Below are 21,474 nucleotides of genomic sequence, written 5' to 3'. Positions count from 1 at the left end.
GTTTTATTTTTCTGTATATGGGGCGGTATGAGGGCTCATTTTTTGCGCCGTGGTCTGAAGTTTTTAACGGTACCATTTTGCATTGATAGGACTTATTGATCGCTTTTTATTCATTTTTAAATGATATAAAAAGTGACCAAAAATGCACTATTTTGGACTTTTGAATTTTTTTGCGTGTACGCCATTAACCGAGCGGTTTAATTAATGATATATTTTTATCATTCGGAAATTTCCGCTTTTTTTTATGGGAAAAGGGGGGTGATTCAAACTTTTAATAGGGGAGGGGTTAAATGATATTCATTCACATATTTTTTTCACTTTTTTTTTGCAGTGTTACAGCTTCCATAGGGACCTATAACACTGCACACACTGATTTTTATCATTGATCACTGGTTTCTCATAGGAAACCAGTGATCGATGATTCTGCCGCATGACTGCTCATGCCTGGATCTCAGGCACTGAGCAGTCCTTCGGAGATCGGACAGCGAGGAGGCAGGTAGGGGCCCTCCCGCTGTCCTGTAAGCTGTTCGGGATGCAGCGATTTCGCCGCGGCTATCCCGAACAGCCCACTGAGTTAACCGGCAGCTTTTACTTTCACTTTTAAAGGGTTAATAGCACGTGGCGCCATGATCGGCACTGCGCGCTATTAGTGGCGGGTCCCGGCTTCACTATGACGCCGGGCCCACCGTGATATGATGCGGGGTTACCGTGTAACCCCGCGTTATATCACGGGAGCAGGACCAAGGACGTACCGGTACGTCCTTGGTCCTTAAGGGGTTAAACACCCGCATTGTGGCAGATGTCATGATCTGTACTAATCACAGCATCTTAGGGGTTAATGGTGGACATTAGTGTGATCGCTGATGTCCGCCATTACTGCCGGGTCCATGGCTGCCAGGTCCAATGCATTAGAATGTATATATACGTCCATTGTCCTTAAGGGGTTAAAAATAAATATTTGAATTTAATTGTGGTAAGAAGTACATACATACAGTAGAAGGAAAGATTTGATTATTAAATGATCCTTCCATTCATGCAAACAGATCTGAATGTACAATGTATGCATTTGTTTTGCATAAATTATGAGAAAATGGAAAATATAAGTTTACCACCTCCATTACAAAACTGCAAGAAATAAGGATTGGAATGAATGCTTTGCTTTTCTCACAAAGAAGAGTGCAAAAGAAGGAAAATGATGCTGATTGAATCGGAAACATTTGGTTCTAAGTGACCCCTCTCTGAGCCATACGCAGTGATGCACAACATGGTAACTCAATCAGAACTGACATAAACTACATTAAAACACTAATGTAACTTCAGGATAACACTGCTCTGAGCATTACTACTGGCCTTTTCTCTAATGCTAAAAATCCAAAAATATGCAGCATCCGGAAACTCATGTACCATGTGATAGATTTTTTTCACTTTATGTAGATAACTATCAATATATAAAATTAACTCAAAATTAGAAAACATTCTTAGTTCCCACAAGTATTGTACAGTACATGAATGTGTGTATGCACAATGATTTTAGCTGGTCTGAATGTGTAAGAAACACAACTTGGATGTTTCCATGAACCCTTTGTTACAGCTCTCTGATAGGCCTTAACAGAAGGAAAAGGCCGAGGTCAATTTATAAATATATCAGTGCACATATATCAATGAATTTGCCTAAAGCAGGGTAGAATTGGCCATTAAGATATTATGTGGTCCAAAGGCCAGAAACTTGTCCACAGCCATAATTCAGGTTTATATATGAGCAACCCCTTCTTGAAAATGGACGTAAATGTATGTCCAGACGGCCTGGTACTTACCAGGGAAATAACGTCCTGCAGTGTATTCTGTCTATAAAGTGAGAGCTGCCAGGACTCACTGTTAATGACGGACATCAGCGATCACACTGATGCAGTTATTAACCCTTTAGATGTTGTGATCAATGCAAATAAAATTACAGGAGCAGGTGGGTTCAGGGCACTCATCGGGCCCCCCACAGCATGATCCCAGGGATCAGATGAGTCAAGATAGCGGGTGTAGATCTCATCCTTACTTCTGTCTCACCGATGATCTCTTTTCTTGTACAGTCTATCTTAGTCAGACTATACAAGCAAAGTGTCAATACCCCGATCAGTGCTATGCATTGGTTTAGCATTAAACAGTGATGTCCATCATATGTTGTATGGTCCCAGCTGTGGTAAGGGACCTGCCATCTATGAAGTGAGCTCCTGCGCTTACATCACATACCTAATGTAAATGTACATCATGGTATGCTCAGTATCAGGGCACCATAATGTACATTTACGTGCTATGTTGAAGAAGCCTTACACTGTAATCCTTTGCATTTTTTAGTTGACAACAATCTTGTTGGGGACATGTTTTCTTTTAATTATTCATTCTGGTCCCACAGCTCGTTGAGATCTGTAAGTAATTCTTTTTTATTTGCAGACTGATTTGCATTTCTAGTCTTATATCAGTATTTGTTTTAGAAATGCAAATGAAAAGATGATTCCAGAATTTTTCTCAACATTATGTGATTCTATATTTCATTTCATCAACTTGATCAGGAAAAAACATGTCTCATTTATTAAAAATAATTTAATTTTAGTTTATTAATATGCTTCATGAAGCCAGAATGTTCAGCTATAACAGAGCATTCTATATTGTTTGCTATTCTGTTTTTGCTACATAATTTCAGCGCTTTATAGGTTATGAATAGAGATGAGTGAGCCGAATCCATTGAACCCGGATTCAATCAAACTTTAGGATTTTTCCTGCTAGGAGAAATCCAGAGCTTTTACCGGTACCGCGAGCCGGTAAATAACACTAATAAAGTGAGATCATGTTTTTTTGGCAGAGGAAAGAAGCAGAGCAAGCAGAGGGGGAGGGGGGGGGGGTAAGATGATGTAGGGAAGGCAGCAGATCAAATGATAACCCAGTTCTATCATGTGAATGGCTGCTTTCATGTTTCAATCAGCACAAAGACCTATAGGACACAGCCAGGGACACAGTAAAAAAGCCATTGACATCACCCACAGCGTTCAGAGTGCTAGGAAGTTGTGCAGCAAACAGGCACTGAGAGTGAGACATAGGGACAGTTAGTGGTTTGAAAGAGCAGATACTGATTAGAAAGAGAGAAGAAATAGGGACAGTTAGTGATTAGGAAGAAAGAGAGAGAGATATAGATTAGTAATAGACCTTGTTTGTTTGTGTGTCTGTGTTTGTGTGTGTGTGTGAACAGGATTCAATCACCATGCAAGAATCCTATAAGGGCTCCTATTCACCAAAAGGGCTTAAGCACAGCCTGTGAAGGGCTCATCTTTTGCTACCACAAATCCAAAGTCTTTTTCAAGGCTCATTCCTGCATATACCTGAATTGTATACACCCTGTTCCAAATTATTATGCAAATAATATTTTTCTCATATTCCTAAGTAATTGATGGAAATAACAGTCAGCATAATACTCATGTTATCAACTTTTAAAGGAAAACATTTTTTTTTAACTCAACTGGCGCCAGAAAGTTAAACAGATTTGTGAATTACTTCTATTAAAAAATCTTAACTCTTCCAGTATTTTTCAGCTGCTGTATGTTCCAAAGAAAGTTATTTTCCTTTTGAATTTTGATTTCTGTCTGACCACAGCACTCTCTGCTGACACCTCTGTCCGTGTCAGAAACTGTCCAGAGCAGCATAGGTTTTCTATGCTGATAAGTACTGATAAGCTGATAAGTACTGTTTAACTTTCTGGCAACTGTTAATTTGAAAAAAAAAAAATGTTTACCACCTTTAAGAGTACAATTCAAATGTTATTGAACAAACCTCCTAAAAATAACAGTATTTTTTTAACCCCTTCCCTACTCATGACATACATGTACGTCATGGGTTGGCTCCCATTCTAGCGGGTCGGGCTCGGCACCTAGCAACAGCCGGGACCTGTGGCTAATAGCGCACAGCACTGATCATAGTTGATTGCCACGTTTAAAGTGAAAGTATATAAATGCCGGTTAGCTCAAGGGGCTGTTCGGGATTGCCGAGGTAAAATCGCAGCCTCCCGAACAGCTGTAGGAAACAAGGAGGGTCCCCGTATCTGCCTCGTGGTGTCCGATCACAAATGACTGCTCAATGCCTGAGATCCAGGCATGAGCAGTCAAGCGGCAGAATCATTGATCAATGTTATCCTATGGGATAACAATGCTCAATGTAAAAGATCAGTGTGTGCAGTGTTATAGCCCCCTATGGGAGCTGTAACATTGCAAAAAAAAGTGGAAAAAAAAAAGTTAATAAAGATAATTTAACCCCTTCCCTAACAAAAGTAAGAATCACCCCCCTTTTCCCATTAAAAAAAAAGTGTAAATAAAAATAAACATATGTGGCATCGCCGCATGCGGAAATGTCAGAATTATAAAAATATATAATTAATTAACCCGCACGGTTAATGATGTAAAATTCAAAAGTCAAAAATTGCGTATTTTTGGTCACTTTTTATATCAGGAAAAAATGAATTAAAAGTGATCAAAAAGACCAATTAATACAAAAACTGGTACCGCTAAAAATTTCAGATCACGGCACAAAAAATTAGCCCTCATACCGGCCCGTATGCGGAAAAATAAAAAAGTTATAGGGGTCAGAAAATCACAATTTTAAATGTATATATTTTCCTGCATGTAGTTAGGATCTTTTTCCAGAAGTACGACAAAATCAAACCTATATTTATCATTTTAATCATATGGGCCTACAGAATAAAGGGAGGGTGTCATTTCTACAGAATAATGTACTGGGTAGAAACGGAAGCCCCCAAAAGTTACAAAATGGTGTTTTTTCTTCAATTTTGTTGCACAATTATTTTCCTTTCGCCATAGATTTTTGGGTAAAATGACTGATGTAATTACAGAGTAGAATTGGTGCAAAAAAATTGCCATCATATGGATTTTTAGTTGCAAAATTGAAAAAGTTATGTTTTTTTAAAGGTAAAGAGGAAAAAACAAAAGTACAAAAACGGAAAAACCCCGAGTCATGAAGGGGTTAAACATAAAAAACTTACAATGCACTGTTCCAAATTATTACGCACAGTAAGGTTCAAAATTGTCATTTGTTGTGTTTGCAGCATATTTATTGAAATTTTATTTGATAGCAGTTTCACAAGTCTTGCATCCACTGAACTTATGAGTCTTTGGACAGGTTCTGCTTGAATTTGTTTGCAAGATGTCAGAATAGGCTCCCATAGCTGCTGTTTGGATGTAAACTGCCTCCCACCCTCATAGATCTTTTGCTTGAGGATGCTCCAAAGGTTCTCAATAGGATTGAGGTCAGGGGAGGATAAAGGCGACACCATGACTTTCCCTCCTTTTAACCCCATAGCAGCCACTGATGTAGAGGTATTCTTTGCAGCATGAGATGGTGCATTGTCATGCATGAAGATGATTTTATATGAGAAAGCAAAGTTCTTCTTTCTGTACCAGGGAAGAAAGTGGTCAATCAGAAACTCCACATACTTTGCAGAGGTCATCTTTCCACCTTTGGGGACCCTAAAGGGGCCGACCAGCTCTCTTCCCATAATTCCAGCACAAAACATGACTCCACCACTGTCTTGCTGATGTTGCAGCCTTGTTGGAACAGGGTGGCCATCCACAAACCATTCACTACTCCATCCATCTGGACCATCCAGGGTTGCACGGCACTTATGAGTGAACAGGACTGTTTGGAAATTAGTATTCATGTATTTTTCTGCCCAATGCAGCCCTTTCTGCTTGTGAGCATTGGTTAGTGGTGGCCGAATAGAAGGTTTGTGCACAGATGCAAGAATCTGGAGACACTACGCCTTGATTTCTGTGGCACTCCAGAGGCACCAGCAGCTTCAAATATCTGTTTGCTGCTATGTAATGGTATTTTAGCCACTGCATGGATCTGGCAGAAATCTTCCCCAATGGGCCTTTATCCGCACAAACCCATTTGTGCACTGAATCAGCCACACATCTCTTAATTGTGCGATGATCATGCTTAAAGGACATGTCTGGTGCTCACTTTTCTTATTGTATCTGTTCCGGGCTGCAAAAAAAAAAGAAAATAAGCTTTCTCTTGCCTGCCTCCCCTGGTGCTCCGGTACAGGCGTTCAGTCCCCGGGCTGTATTCTTCTTACTTCCTGTTGGCCCGGCACGTCACACGGAGCTTCAGCCTATCATTAGCCGAGGTGGGACATCGCTGCGGCCGGTGATAGGTTGAAGCTCCGTGTGATGTGCCGGGCTAACAGGAAGTAAGAAGAATACAGCCCGGAGACCAAACACCTGTACTGAAGCCCCGGGGGAGCCTAGGCAGGTAAGAGAAAATGTTTTTCTTTTATTTTTCAGCCCGGAACGGATAAAATAAGAAAAGTGAGCACCGGACATCTCCTTTAAGTTTTCGTGAAATATCTAATGTTTTCATACCTCGTCCAAGGCATTGAACTATTTCACTCTTTTTGGCAGCAGATAGATCCTTTTACTTCCTCATATTGCTTGAAAATGGTGCTTTGCTTAATAATTTGGAACACCCACCTTTAGTAGTTTTTCCTTAAATTGGGCACACCTGGCAATCTAATTATCACAGGAGTCAGAGATTGTTTTCAGTGATCAAAAGTGCCCTGAGACACAATGTCATCCATGAATTAAACTGAAAAACAAAATATTTAATCTTGTTGACACTTGCATAGAATTTGCATAGAATTTGCATAATAATTTGGAACAGGGAACAGTGTTCCTGAACCAGCTTCAGTGAGGTGCATTGATCTGTGCCACCGACCCACAAAGCGTATTCAAGTGGCACCTATATATATGCCTATAGGGCCTGTGAAGACAGTAGTGATTTGTGACTATAATAGTGTTCCTGAACAAGCTACAGTAGCCAGTGAGGTGCAGTGATCTGGGCCACCCACCCACAAAGTGTATTCAAGTGACAACTATATATGCCTATAGGGCCCGCAAACATCTTCAGAACTCATTGTGCTGTCATCTGTGCCATGCAAAAAGTGTGCAAGACGTTGAAACTTTGATTTGACAAGTACGTTGGTGAAAATTCACCCAAAAAGGATAAAAGTAACCCAAAAAACATGTCTGGAAAAGGAATTGGTGGAAAGGGTAAAGGGTAGAAGACCCCCGCCATGTTCTCTGAGAGTAAGAATGTTCATTGCAGTCCTAGTACAGGTAGCGGCAAAAGCAGCCAGGTGTTGTTTGGTAGTAGTTGCAGCCGTTTCAGCCATCCAAAGTTCTCACTGCCTGAGAGAGAGGTTATAACTCATGTGATTTCACAGGATGATTCAGCGTTACTGCAATTTCTCTGTCATACAACTTCTAAGGAGGAAGACTCTGACAATATGATGGTAAGCCACTAGTCAATGGATTTCTTCGCGTCTACACTCACATGAGGAAGTGGAAAGGTCCATCCTAGATGCTGTGTTTCTTCCTCTCTGGCTTTGCCCCCCGCCCCAGCTACGTAGATGGATAGCACTAGTTGTGTGGGGATAGTCAAGGTTTAAAGTGTGTTGGCGAGTTGCTGGAGGTAGAATCAGTGATCAAGCCCAGCACAAGCGGGACAGGGGGTGGTAGGCATGGTGAGGATACTGTAAGGCGTCAAGATGGCTATGCTGAAAAGGATCCAGCAGCCCAAGAAGTCCATGCAGAGAGGAGTGGCGTGGATGATGAGGAGTTTGATGTTGACGTTGATGTGGTGTTGGACAGGACATGGGTACCACCTGGGCATGAGCTGACGTGTTCAGAGCAGGAGGATAGTGGCAGTGACAGTGAAGAAAAGCATAGCTGAGATAGGGGAAGAAAACCTGTGAAACATAACAGGCATAGTGCTGCTGGTCTGATGAGCTCAGGTGACAGCGACGCTGCTGCATGTTCAGGTTCTATTAAAAAAACATCCAGGGGGGGGGGGGGGCACAGTCAGGTGGTGCAGTCTCAGTCCTATATTCTGATGTGGGGAACTTCCTTTCTACCTAACCTGATGCAGAAAACATGGCATTATTTCATCTCTGCAAACAGAAAGTAAGCCGTGGCTAGGTCCGAGTGTAGGAACTATGTCCCTACATAGGTATGGAGCATCTCCACAAGGCCACGTGGGACAGTCGAGACGCCCCACAACATGAGGAAAATACTGCTGCTGCTACTTATAATCTTCCAGATCCTTCCCAATTGTCTAACATTTAGGCCTCTTCCACAGGCAGCACATTTTCAGGATTTGCCTAAGCTGTGTCGTGCCCTCCTCCTCCCCGATCACGTCTGTTATCAGGGCCGGCCTTTGGGGTGTGCGAGCTGTGTGGCCACACAGGGCGCCATAGCAACAGGGGTGCCGGGTGGACGACACAGCTTGCAGTGTAACAGGCCGGTGTGAGGTGAGATTTTCAAACCCATGCAAAAGTCGGACCGCTCCTCCCCTCCGCACCCCAAAGTGTTCCGAAGCTAGAACAGGGAAGGAGCGAGGGCAGAGCCGTCTGCATGAGATAATTAAGCCACGCCCCCTTGTCTCCCCCTCCCGGAGGATGCAGCTCTGCCTTAGACAAGAAGACACAGCAGGGGAGAGAGAGGATGTACACAACTCCCTCCCTTCCCCCTGCTCTGTCTTCTGAGTCTGATTAAGGGGGACTGGTGAAGGGAGAGTGTCTGATTAATGGATGAAGGGGGGAGATGATCTGATTATGAGTGACAGGGGACTGAGTAATAAGAACATGGGACTGGTGACGGGGGGGTTCTGAGTCTGCTTATGGGGGACTGGTGAAGGGGGAGGGCCTTGTTAGCACTTGCACTTAAATTATCTGTAATTAAAAAAAATATTTGTTACAAATATTTTTTTCCTCTTTGTGTATGTTTAGGGGGGGGGGGGGGGGTCACCTCAAGGTTAGCTCGCACAGGGAGCTTGAACACCTAAGGCCGGCCCTGCCTGTTATCCATTGGGGAATCCATGTCCTCCAGACAACAGTATTCTCCCAGTCAATCTGTTGTAGTGTGCCTCAATTCCTACCTGGCCAAGTTTTTGGTGGCGCAGGCCCTCCTATACCATCTTGTTGACTCCACGGCCTTCAGGCAACAAATGGGGTATGCACAGCCCAGGTGACGCGTACCTTTTTGCCATTATTTTGCAAAGAAAATCATCCCCGCTTTGCACAATCATGCATAGAGGGTGTGCCACTCCATGAACTTGTCTGCGTGCAGAACAGTGCATGCCATGGTTGATACTTGGAGTGGTAGCTTCATCCAGGGCCAATGCATGTTTTTTACGGCCCACTGGGTCAATATCCTGCAGTACAAGGCTCCACCACAATGAGGTCAGGAAATTGTAGCGACGCTGCCACAGTTGCACCGATCCTCGTCCATGGGGAAGAAAGTAGCTTATGCTCCTCTTCCTCCCCCACTCTCCTTTCATCGCTGAAAATCAAGCGATGCCATGCTATGTTACACCTGCTGAGCCTGGGCGTGAAAAGCCACATGGCAGAGGAGCTGCTGCCCTGTCTATATCAGGTGGTTAAAAAAAAAAAATGAATCACAGAAAAAGGACCTAAAATGTATTTTATTACTTGCCCCCAAAAGAAACCCAGTCAGGTTTCATAAATGCTCAAAGAGCCACAAAGAAAAACCAAAATACACAGCAAATATACACTGTGATAGAGCACCAAGCTCATACATAAGATACGACTGATAAAGCATATAACTCAATACATGCTGAAGATATAAAAACAGGCAACAGATTTACCACAGATTACAAACAAAATTGATATCAGATTAGAGTATCCACACTGATGAGATCTATTAAGCCCTAGCCCCCATGGCTCAGGTAGTAGCTCGGGGCAGGAAAACAGGGTGGGAGGGGGGTTGGTACCTGATACTCCCTACCGCAAGATCTGCTATAGGACCTATGCCTAGGCGGAATTGGAACCTAGCCTGAACTGCTATACAATAGCTAGCTCACTTGTTACTGATAGTGAGCTCATTATCAGTGAGCTAGCTATTGTATAGCAGTTCAGGCTAGGTCACCTGGGCTACCCAGACAAGTCCCTACAATAGTAATCTCATAGGGAGATAACTACTATAATGAATCACGGGTGTATACAGATTAGTCAATATGGTGATAATCCAATGTGCCTTCTTATAACAATATAAACATCAACTGTTAGCATATAACAGCATTGCCAGAGTTAAGGTAATATAGGGCATGCTAGATAAACCCCTGGTCATCACCTGTTACATCCAAAATCGGCATCTCTCAAAGTTCATAGTAGGCACAAAGTAGATGTATATATATATATATATATATATATATATATATATATATATATATATTTATATATATATATATATATTTATATATATATATATAAATTCAATGTGCCGTCTTATAACAATATATACAGTGTTGGCACATAGCAGCATTGCAAGAGATACAGCACTATAGGGCATACTAGATAAACCACTGGTCATCACCTATAATATCCAAAATTATCTCTCAAAGTCATCTCTCAAAGTTTACCAGGGATATGGCAATAGGGCATAACACATAAGAGTGGATACTTAAGTACATTGATGTTTTAGATATTCATCCTCTCAATGCATTTCTCGCAGTTACGGGTCATCAGGAGAGAGGTAAACAAACCTCATGATAGGCATATTATACCCATCCAAGATCGGGCACACTGTTTTTTTTATATATATATATTAATGTGCATAAACCAACAACACAAACAAATATGACAAAGCTGGCGTGGGCAGCAGTCACTATTTCCAGCAATATTACCAATAATAGAAGGGAGGAGTCATAGATAGCATATTGACTCGACAACAGTATTCTACTTATAGTTACAAAATGGTGCACAATTTATATGGATACTAAAACTAACAACACGGGGGTAAAAAGTTAATAGGGGAACAGATCAGATTAACAACAGATGATTATGGTTGACTCACAGTAATTTGTGCAGCCACCATAAATATCACACAGATTACGCACCTTCACGTGGGAATAAGGCAGGACTGAATCGTAAAGTTGGACAATAAGAAACCCAATAGTACATGTGAGAGCCTTGATCTCTCTTGGAGATCATATAAAACAATTAAACGTTAATGCCTCATTCAAGCCATGTGGGGAAAATGATCTAATCCGAAAGTTCCAAGATCTAAGTTCTCTTGTGGTTTTTCCCACATAGTCCTTGGGACATGTGCATTGGTAAAAAATATATCAGGCCTTTTGACCTGCAATTTGCAAAGTCTCTAAAGACAAAAAGTTGGCCCATATTGGAACTCACAATTCCATTTTGTTTAGCTACGTATGGACAGGCTATATAGGAGCCACAAGGGAACATACCAAGTGGCTTAGATGTTAGCCATGTTCCCGCAGGTTTAGGTCATGTGTAATGACTATGGACCAGCCTCTCACGAATACTACAACCTTTTTGATATGAGATTAAGGGTCTCTCCGAGATTACCCTATCTAGCAAGGGGTCCGCCTGTAGGACCTTCCAGAGCTTGGCAATAATGACAAACACAACACGGGGCTTATCATCATAGGTTCCGATGATCCGTGTCAGGCTATCAGACATCTTTTCAGCCTTGGGAGAAAGAAGGGACACTCAGCTTGCTTGTTTCGCAAACGCAAATGCCGGTCTTAAGGTTTCCATAGGATATCCCCTCTCCTCATACCATTGGCGAAGAACACCTGCTTTCTGTCTAAAGTTCTCTTCAGAGGAGCAATTTCTTCGCAGTCGCAGGTACTGCCCCTTGTGTATGCCCTTTTTGAGGGCCATAGGGTGATAGCTAGCCCAATGTAACAAAGAGTTTTTTGCCATTGATTTCCTGTATCGGGTTGTGGAAATTCCTTCTTCTTGGTTTTTATAGAACTTGATGTCCAAAAACAGCAATTCCTGTGGGTGGATTTCAGATGTAAAAAAATAAACCTATCTGGTTGGTATTCAGGCTACCCATAAACTCATGAAATTCTTCAATGCTCCCTTCCCGCAGAATAAAAATGTCATCAATATAGCGTATCCACAAATGAATGTGGGAGGACCATCTTGTTTCCTCGGGGAAGAACACCATTGTATCCTCCCACCAACCCAGGAGCAAGTTCGCATACGTGGGAGCACAGGGGCTCCCCATTGAGGTACCCCTGAGCTGGTGGAAGAAACAAAGGTCAAGCAGGAAAAAATTGTGCGTTAAAGGGGTACTCCGGTGGAAAACATTTTTTTTCATCAACTGGTGCCAGAAAGTTAAACAGATCTGTAAATTACTTCTATAAAAAAAAATATCTTAATCCTTCCAGTACTTATTAGCTGCTGAATACTACAGAGGAAATTATTTTCTTTTTGGAACAGAGAGCTCTCTGCTGACATCTCTGTCCATTTTAGGAGCAGCATATGTTTGCTATGGGGATTTTCTCCTACTCTGGACAGTTCTTAAAATGGACAGAGATGTCAGCAGAGAGCACTGTGCTCATGATTCAGCAGAGAGCTCTGTGTTCCAAAAAGTAAAGAATTTCCTCTGTAGTATTCAGCAGCTAATAAGTACTGGAAGGATTAAGATTTTTTAATAGAAGTAATTTATAAATCTGTTTAACTTTCTGGCACCAGTTGATTAAAAAAAAAATGTTTTCTGCTGGAGTACCCCTTTAAGGCAGAGAATCATAAATAAAAAGTGATACTTTCCTTCCTACTCTAGTGTAGAACATAGACTAATGTGATATGTCATGTGGTTAGTGAATAAATATATACAGTATTTGTTTTGGTTTTTATTGAAAGAAATAAACACCAGCTGTGGCCATTATATTGCGGGTATTCATTTGTTTGTAACAAAATCCCTTTCATAATTTAAGGTTAATGTATAGCACTCTATGATTTGTTGTTTCCACATACTGTAGATTAAATAAAAAATTATAATATATGCTTTTAAATACTGTTTACACTTACCCATTACATTTACAGACTTTTTTTTTCTATACTTTTACAGACGTCGGGTTTTAGGTATATCAGATGGAATTGAACACATTGGAAACCTCCGCTGGGAATTAGCACTTTGTCTTCTCGCTGCATGGACTGTTTGCTATTTTTGTATTTGGAAAGGGACAAAATCCACTGGGAAGGTAAGATTGAAAATATTTGATGTTTAGTATACATCCAGTTAACAGGTCTTTTTTTTACTGCAGGAGAAATTATATCTTTACGTCAATGCTACAGATTTGGATTTTTCTTAAATTCATTTTTTTTTTTTTACTATAGTTTTTTACTTTTATTGACTAAATCCTGAGCTGATTTTCCTTATTTGAAATTTCAGGCTCATTGAGGATTGCTTATCCAAAGGACAAAACCATTCATTCAAAAATATGTTTGATTATTTTTGGTATCTAGTGGCCTACCTTTTAGGAAAGGCTTTCAATGTTTGATTTGCTTGAATAAGCCATTGGATTCGATACAGATTCTGATTTAGATTTGACAGGACAGACATGAGCAGGAATCCCTGGCAAAGGCAGGAGTCCCTACTGTTGTACACATAGTAGTGGAACATACACTGTATGTCTCACTGCTCATTTAAAGTGTCCTGGAATTTAGAAAAACATTTAACATATCATATGTCAAACATGTTGATTGGTTAGTGTCTTAGTGCTGAGACCCTCACAGATCGTAAGAACAAGCACAGAGAAGTGCATACTTAAAGGGGTGCTCCGGTGGGAAACATTTTTTTTTTATCAACTGGTACCAGAAAGTTAACCAGATCTGTAAATGACTTCTATTAAAAAATCTTTATCCTTCCATTACTTTTTAGCAGCTGTGTGCAACAGAGGAAGCTATTTTATTTTTGAATTTCTTTTTTGTCTTGTCCACAGTGCTCTCTGCTGACACCTGATGCCCGTATCAGGAACTGTCCAGAGCAGGAGAAAATCCTCATAGCAAACCTATGCTGCTCTGGACAGTTCCTGACACTGACAGAGGTGTCAGCAGAGAGCACTGTGGACAAGACAAAATATAAATTCAAAAAGAAAATAATTTCCTCTGTAGCATACAGCTGCTAAAAAGTACTGGATGGGGGGGCGTGGTCTGCATGGCGGCCTAAACGGACATGGGAGCGCTGAGCTCCTGCCATCCTGTGCTTTTATCCTTTAATTATCCCTGACATCCTGTGTTCCTGAGGCTGCTGTCCCTATCTGCAGGATCCCCACCATCCTAGAGACCCCTGCGGAGGCTTTATTGTGGACATTGGTGGAGTTTGTGGAACGCACCGCGGCCCGTGGTGTGCTAGGCCACAAAGCCTGCGGCCCTACGTACCCTATCCCGCCCGGATTTCCTGCAGCAGCACTCCTGTGGGAGCCGAAGATCCACTCACCTGAACCGGGGCCCCTCGGTTGTTGCTTCTGGTGCCCGATCCTGGCGGTGGTTGCTGGTGGAGTCGGGAACCGGGTCCGCCGCAGCCTCCGGGCGGTATCCTGAAGAGGCCCTCCTTGCCTTCCGGTCCGGGTCTCGAGAGGGCATCCTGCGCAGAGGAGTGGCGGAGGCTGCTCTCCTCTGCAGTCCTCCGGCCCCGGTGTAACATCTGCTGACTTGCCGGTCGGGATCCCGCTGCTGTTGTGAGGGAGGCGGAGTCACATGGAGTGCCGGAGTCCCTGCTCAGGCTGTCAGTGGAGTTGGCGGCGGTCCCCTTCTTGGTCGTGGCCTGGTACCGGTGGCCGTCCTGTGATCCTCTCGGTCTTCTGCTTCTGCCTCCGGCTGCCGGCGAGGGTGCCTGTACGGAGTGCACCAGAGCCGTCGGGGACCTTGTGCTGTGGGAGAGACCTCGTGACTGTTGCACTATGGAAGGGATGGTGTAAAAGAGGTTACTGTATAGGGTATATTTGACATGTTTTCATTGCAATAGTGAAACGTTTGCATATACGATCGTGTTTGGTTGGTTGTTTGTATGCCTGCTGTATGCTCTCACCCTGCCAAGGATCTCCTGATATATTACCTGAGTAAGACTGGTTGTGAATGGTGTGGGTATACTAGCGCCCCTGGGTGCCGTGTGACGCGGCGACTTCTGTGGCTGTCTCTGTATTTTGTTCTGGGGTGTTTGTTTGTTTTGTTTTCCGTCTCTCCCTATTCTGCTGTACGCTATGTCTGTACCTTTACTGTGCATATGCCGTTGGTCTCTCTCGGTGTGAGTGGTGAAGTTCTTGCCCTTTTATGCTTAAATTTCCCTGATGGCGGTCTTTAATTTTATAGGATGGAATGTTAGTGGGTTAGGTGATGTGGCAAAGCGTTTTGCAGTACTTAATTTAGTGCGACACTTTCATCCTGCCATACTCTGCCTTAAGGACTTATCTGACGGCAGACACCACCTCGGTCCTCCAAAGGGCTTGGGTCAGACACTCTTTTCATTCTACCTTCTCTTCTCATGCTAGAGGGGTTAGTATTTTAGTTCATAGATCTATTCCGTTTAAAACTATCTCCTCTAGCATTGACCCTGATGGCAGATTTGTCTGCGTGCAATGTGAAGTGTCTCACCGAATGCTTATTATAGTTGGTGTATATATCCCCCCCCCCCTATAGTGGAGATGTAGTGCAGCGTATTCTAACTATAGTATTGGGACTTCCAATGGACCCTGTGCTTATGTGTGGTGACTTTAATCAGGTATTAGATGGTTCTAAGGATAAGTTTTGGTGGTCTAAGGCCCCTCCCCCTTCTAGACCCACTGGTCTTGCCAAGTTGTTGATGGAAGTACACTTATTGGATCTGTTGTGCCTGCGTAACCCTACTGTTAAACAGTTCTCCTGTTATTCGACTACACATGGTACCCTGTCCAGGATAGATATGGCCGTTGGGGATGGGGATATGGTTAGCCTGGTTAGAGAAGTTGAATATTTGGCCAGGGGGTTGTCAGATCATTCCCCTATTCGTTTACGAATTGACTTAACAGGGAGCGCTGGAGGGGTGCGCCCTCTATGGAGACTAAGCCCGTTCTGGTTGCAAATACCGACTACAGCCGATATTGTCGGTGTGGAACTCAGGGAATATATCGCCCTTAATAATGGTTCGGCTTCGGTCTCCGTGGTTTGGGACTCGCTAAAGGCGTTCCTGCGCGGCTTATTTATTCGGGACATAAGTGTTCACAAGTCCTTTACTAGAGAGAGGGGAGAGAAGTTGAGATTGTCTGTTACTGAAGCTGGCTATGTTTTGGACCCTACCTCTAAGATGAAGGATGTGTGGCTACGGGCGCAGGGTGAATATGCTAAATATTTAGAGGAAACGGCGGAACATAAAAGTTTTTTTCCCTAAGCAACGCTACTTTGAGTGTGGTGAAAGTACGGGTAAGTTATTGGCTTCCATCGCTCGAGCACAGCAGGGAGTTGCGTATATTGGCTGTTTGAGGGATAGTCGGGGGAGAGAGGTTATGGCGGATGAGGATATTCTGGGTGTGATGGTAGATTTTTATAAAGATGCATACTCTACCAAGGTCTCTTGTACTGGGGGGGCCTTGGTGGATTATGTGAGCAGGGCATCACTTCCTTCCCTTTCTCCGGAGCAGAGGGACGGGCTGGACTCGCCCATCTCTCTGGAGGTACTGGAATTAGCTTTGAAAGATGCAGCTAATGAAAAAGCCCCGGGTCCAGATGGCCTTCCGAGTGAGGTGTATAAAAAAAATTCCGGGATACTCCTGCCCCAGTTGTTGCGAGTGGTCGAGTCGGCGGCTTTAGATGGCTCTTTATCTCAGTCCATGATGGAGGCCACTGTAGTACTTTTACCTAAACCTGGAAAGGATCCATTATGTGCGGGCTCTTATAGACCGATCTCATTGTTGTGTAGCGATGTGAAGCTGCTGGCCCGGGTACTCGCTAACAGACTAGCTGGGGTTGTGTTGTCTCTGGTCCATGGTGATCAGACAGGCTTTATGTCGGGTAAGTCCACGGTCGACAATATCAAGAGGGTGTACCTAAATTTGCAGATGACTCAGGAGGGCGCAGGAGCGAGATCGTTTTTTTCATTGGAAGCTGCCTAAGCATTTGATAGCGTCGAATGGAATTATTTGTGGAAGGTAATGGGGAACATTGGGTTTGGACCTAAATTCCTTACTTATGTTAAACTTCTCTGCCAGCACCCGACTGCCCGTCTCCGGGTCAATGGCAGGTTGTCCCCATCATTTCAACTACAGAGGGGTATGTGACAGGGGTGTCCCCTGTTGCCTCTGCTCTTTGTGTTAGCCATAGAGCCGCCGGCTTGTCTCCTGCGAGCCTCGCCCGATTTGATTGGATTCCCCTACGGCTCCATTGACGAGAGAGTGGCACTTTATGCAGATGACATGTTACTATTCTTGGGTGATACTGCTAGATCTCTGTCTCCGGCTATGTCTATTATTTTGGAGTTTGGTACCTACTCTGGCCTGATTATCAATTGGGACAAGTCTGTTCTGATGCCCCTAGATGCTCTGTCTGATATTCCTCAGATAGCCCTCTCTAATATTCAGGTGGTTAAGGAATTTAAGTACTTAGGTATCAACTAGAGATGAGTGAATCAAATCTGACGAACCCGAATTTGTTATGAATTTCAGGAAAAATTCGATTCTGATCGAATATGAATTTCGCCGCGATTCGATCGCACAAATCGCTTCATTAAACTCCTTTCTAGGCTGTTTTAGACCTAAGATGGCGGCTCCACATGTCAGTACATGGCGCGGGAATCAAGGTAGGCGGGCTGACCCTGAATCACATGTCATATGCAGCCTATCAGTGTTCACTAACCCCTGTGATGTCACAGCCCTATATAATCGGCGGCCATCTTCCCTATGTTCATTTCTTCTATGCACGAGATAGGGAAAGGAAGTGACTGCACGTCTGTGTGCTGAGCACATACAACGGCGTTATACAGCATCCGACCGCTACGAGTAGCGGTGACATCAGCATTATTGAAAGACACAAGGCACAGTGTTTCTGCAGTTCTGATCGAGAAGGATCATTGATTCTAGCAAAACCTCGTATTCTCGTTACTCAATATAGCAGGCAGAGAGGTGCTGCATAGCAGTCACCTGCGTCATAGATCTCACAGCTGTTTTACCTGTATGGAGCATCTAATCTCCTCATTTTTCAGCCCAATTGAGTTTTTTCTGCTGCTTCACAAATCTGATTCTCACAATTGTGTGACAGTGTGCCATTTAGGGTTTAATCCCTGTAAAAAAAAAAATCTGTGGTGCTGCCCAGTTGGGTCCTGCTGCTGTTCAGAAATAAGTCATGTGTGTGTGGACTTCAGTGCCTTTTTACCATTTTTCACCTGTTCATCTGTCTCGTTTGCTAATTTAAGTGCTATTTAACACATTTGTTTACACCTGCTGGTGTATGAAAGAAAAAAAAAAAGTTTTTCCTGCGTATAAATACGCCTAACAGTGCCCTCATCATTGCAAAGGGCATACATACAACCAAATAGTGTACTATATACTACCTTTATTTCTGTCTCTGTGCTAAATTCAGTGCTATACCACACAGTATACACCTGCTGGTGTATGAAAAAAAAAAAGTTTTTTCTGCGTATAAATACGCTTAACAGTGCCCCTATAATTGCAAAGAGCATACATACAACCAAATAGTGTACTATATACTACCTTTATTTCTGTCTCTGTGCTAAATTCAGTGCTATACCACACAGTATACACCTGCTTCTGTATGAAAGAAAAAAAAAGTTTTTCCTGCGTACAAATACGCTTAACAGTCCCCTCATCATTGCAAAGGGTGTACATACAACCAAATAGTGTACTATATACTACCTTTATTTCTGTCTCTGTGCTAAATTCAGTGCTATACCACAAAGTATACACCTGCTGGTGTATGAAACAAAAAAAAAAGTTTTTTCTGCATATAAATACGCTTAACAGTGCGCTCATCATTGCAAAGGGCATACATACAACCAAGTAATACACTATTTAGTACCTGTATTTCTGTCTCTGTGCTAAATTCAGTGCTATTCCACACATTAGTATACAGCTTCAGGTGTATTAAACAAAAAAAAGTGTTTTTTCTGCGTAGAAATACGCATACCAGTGCACTCATCATTGCAAAGGGCATACATAGAACCAAGTAGTGTACTATTTAGTACCTGTTATTCTGTATAGGGCCTACATACTGTGAAAGGACAGCTGTAAGTTATTGCCTGCTGCTGTTCTATACAACTACTGTTTAAAGAGTAGGGGGGCGTATTGTAATACCCTCATAAACGCACTAAGTATGTCAGGCAGGGAAGTGCCAGGACGTGCACAGAGAAGGGGCAGAGGCCTACATATGTCAGGCAGAGTTGGCAGCAGAATTGGGGCGAGTGGCAGCAGGAGTCGCAGCAATAAGCCTGAGCTCCCGTTAACACCCAGCGGTCGTGTCGTCCATCTCTCCTCGTCAATTGGTTTGCACACTCATCCCCATCATCACAAGCGACATCTAACAACCCCAGTCAAGAGTCGGTGGGTTCCTCAGACACAACCCTCAGTTGGCATGGCCCGGGAGCAGTCCCCGTAATCCCATTGCCTTTGTCCTATGCTGTTCCCTCTCCCAAAGAAGTATCTCATGCTTTGTGTTCAGCTCCACTATTTAGTGGGGACCATGTAATAGAGGACAGTCAGCAGCTACTGGGCAGCCAAGAATGTGAGGAGACATGCGGCGCTTGCTCCGCAAGGCGGCTAAGTAGTGATGCGGAGAGTGACGTGGGAGGCGGTGTTGCAATTGTTCAGGGTCCTGAAGCAGACACTGTTGTGGAACTTGAGGAGGACATCAGTGACGTGCACACATCTTTTGATGATGATGAAGCCGATCACAATTGGGAGCCGGGTGCAGAAGCCGGGGCTTCATCATCATCAGGAGAAGAGATTTGCTGTTTGCCAATGAGGCAGCAAGGCGGTAGCACGGTTGGCAGTCAGCGTGGTGGTGGCAGTAGTGGAAATTCAGGAGCCAAACGTGCCAGGGGGAGACCACCTTCTTCGCGGCAACCTACCATTCTGGGAGGTAGTGGAACAGGGGTTCCTGGAGACGGCGCCAATAGCAGTCAAATAGTGCAGACTGCGGGTGGGAAAATCAGCTACTCTGCGGTGTGGTTGTGCTTCATAAAGAATCCGGAGGACCTTAGCGTAGCCACATGCAAGATCTGTCAGCAGAAAATGAAGCGTGGCCAGGGTCCCAATGTTGGCACCACGGCCCTGCGTCAACACATGACTCGCTACCATAAAGCGGCCTGGGATAACCGTTGCTCCGATGTAGTGGTCCAGCCTGTCGCATCACCCAGTGGCCATCCGCTCCCTCCGTCATCCAGCCAAGGCTCCACAACCTCAGCCGAAGGGAGCATTGTGTCAAACCCTCCTTCAGGCGCTCCTGCTTCTTCCGCTTTTAGTCAGCCATTCCGCCAACAATCGATCGGCGAAGCCATGTCCAAGAGACAACAGTATGCGCCCACTCATCCAACGGCTCAGAAGTTGAATGTGCTCCTGTCCAAGTTGCTGGTGTTGCAGTCCCTCCCTTTCCAACTGGTGGACTCTGCAGCTTTCAGGGAATTGATGGCTTGTGCCGAGGTGGAGAGTCCCAAGCCGTCATTTCTTTGCGAAGAAGGCAGTACTAGCCCTGCATAAGTTTGTACAAGAGAAGGTGGGCCAGTCCTTGAGCATGTCGGTGTGTTCAAAAGTGCACGGCTGCGCGGACGTGTGGAGCTGTAACTACAGTCAGGGACAATACATGTGTTTTACGGCCCACTGGGTAAATGTTGTTCCTACACAGCCACAAGCGCAACTTGGACAGGTCACACCACTTCCTCCTCCACGCTCTCGCTCCCAGGCAGTTTGTCCTTTTACAGTGTGTGCCTCCTCTTCCCCCCTGTCCTCGGCCTCCACTGCACGTCCAAATCTCGGTGGCCCTTCATCGTAGCATGTGTGTAGGGCACAGCGGTGTCAACCCGTCCTTAATATGGTTTGCCTTGGCGAACAGAGTCACACAGGGGAGGAACTGCTAAAGTTCATTCGTGAAGAAATCCGAGTATGGCTTACTCCACGAAATCTGGAAATGGGAACCATGGTGAGCGACAATGGGAAAAACATCGTGGCCGCGCTGCGACAAGGAAGTGTGAACCATTCGCCCTGCATGGCACACGTGTTGAATCTGGTTGTCCAGAAGTTCATCAAGTCTTCACCCCATTTGCAAGACATCCTGACAATGGCAAGGAAACTGTGCATGCACTTCAGCCACTCGTACACCGCCAAGCACACTTTGCTTGAGCTGCAGCGTCAGAACGGTATCCCACAACATAGTCTCATTTGTGACTTTGCCACACATTGGAATTCTACCCTCCATATGTTGGACAGACAATACGAACAAAGAAAAGCCATCACCGATTTCTTGATGATCCAAGCAGATAGGAGTACTCCCCTGTGTAACTTCAATGTGAACGAGTGGCAGCTCATACGTGGCACCTGCCGTTTGCTGAGGCCCTTTGAGGAAGCCACATTTTTTATTAGTCGCTCGAATTACGCCATGAACGA

General features: G+C 43.9%; 1 protein-coding gene across 2 annotated transcripts in view; it reads left to right on the top strand.

The window, feature by feature from the left end:
• Positions 1-21,474, top strand: part of SLC6A11 (solute carrier family 6 member 11) — a 375,576-nt gene that overhangs the window by 229,936 nt on the left and 124,166 nt on the right. For both annotated transcript variants that reach the window (XM_056524287.1, XM_056524288.1), the window contains exon 6: positions 12,960-13,092. In XM_056524287.1, coding sequence (XP_056380262.1) covers positions 12,960-13,092 — 133 coding nt within the window. The remainder of the gene's footprint in view (positions 1-12,959; positions 13,093-21,474) is intronic.

The sequence above is a fragment of the Hyla sarda genome, chromosome 6 (genome assembly GCF_029499605.1).
Source record: "Hyla sarda isolate aHylSar1 chromosome 6, aHylSar1.hap1, whole genome shotgun sequence".
Lineage (NCBI taxonomy): Eukaryota > Metazoa > Chordata > Amphibia > Anura > Hylidae > Hyla > Hyla sarda.
Note: the sequence above shows the minus strand (reverse complement) of the source record. Positions and strands in the feature narration are given on the sequence as shown.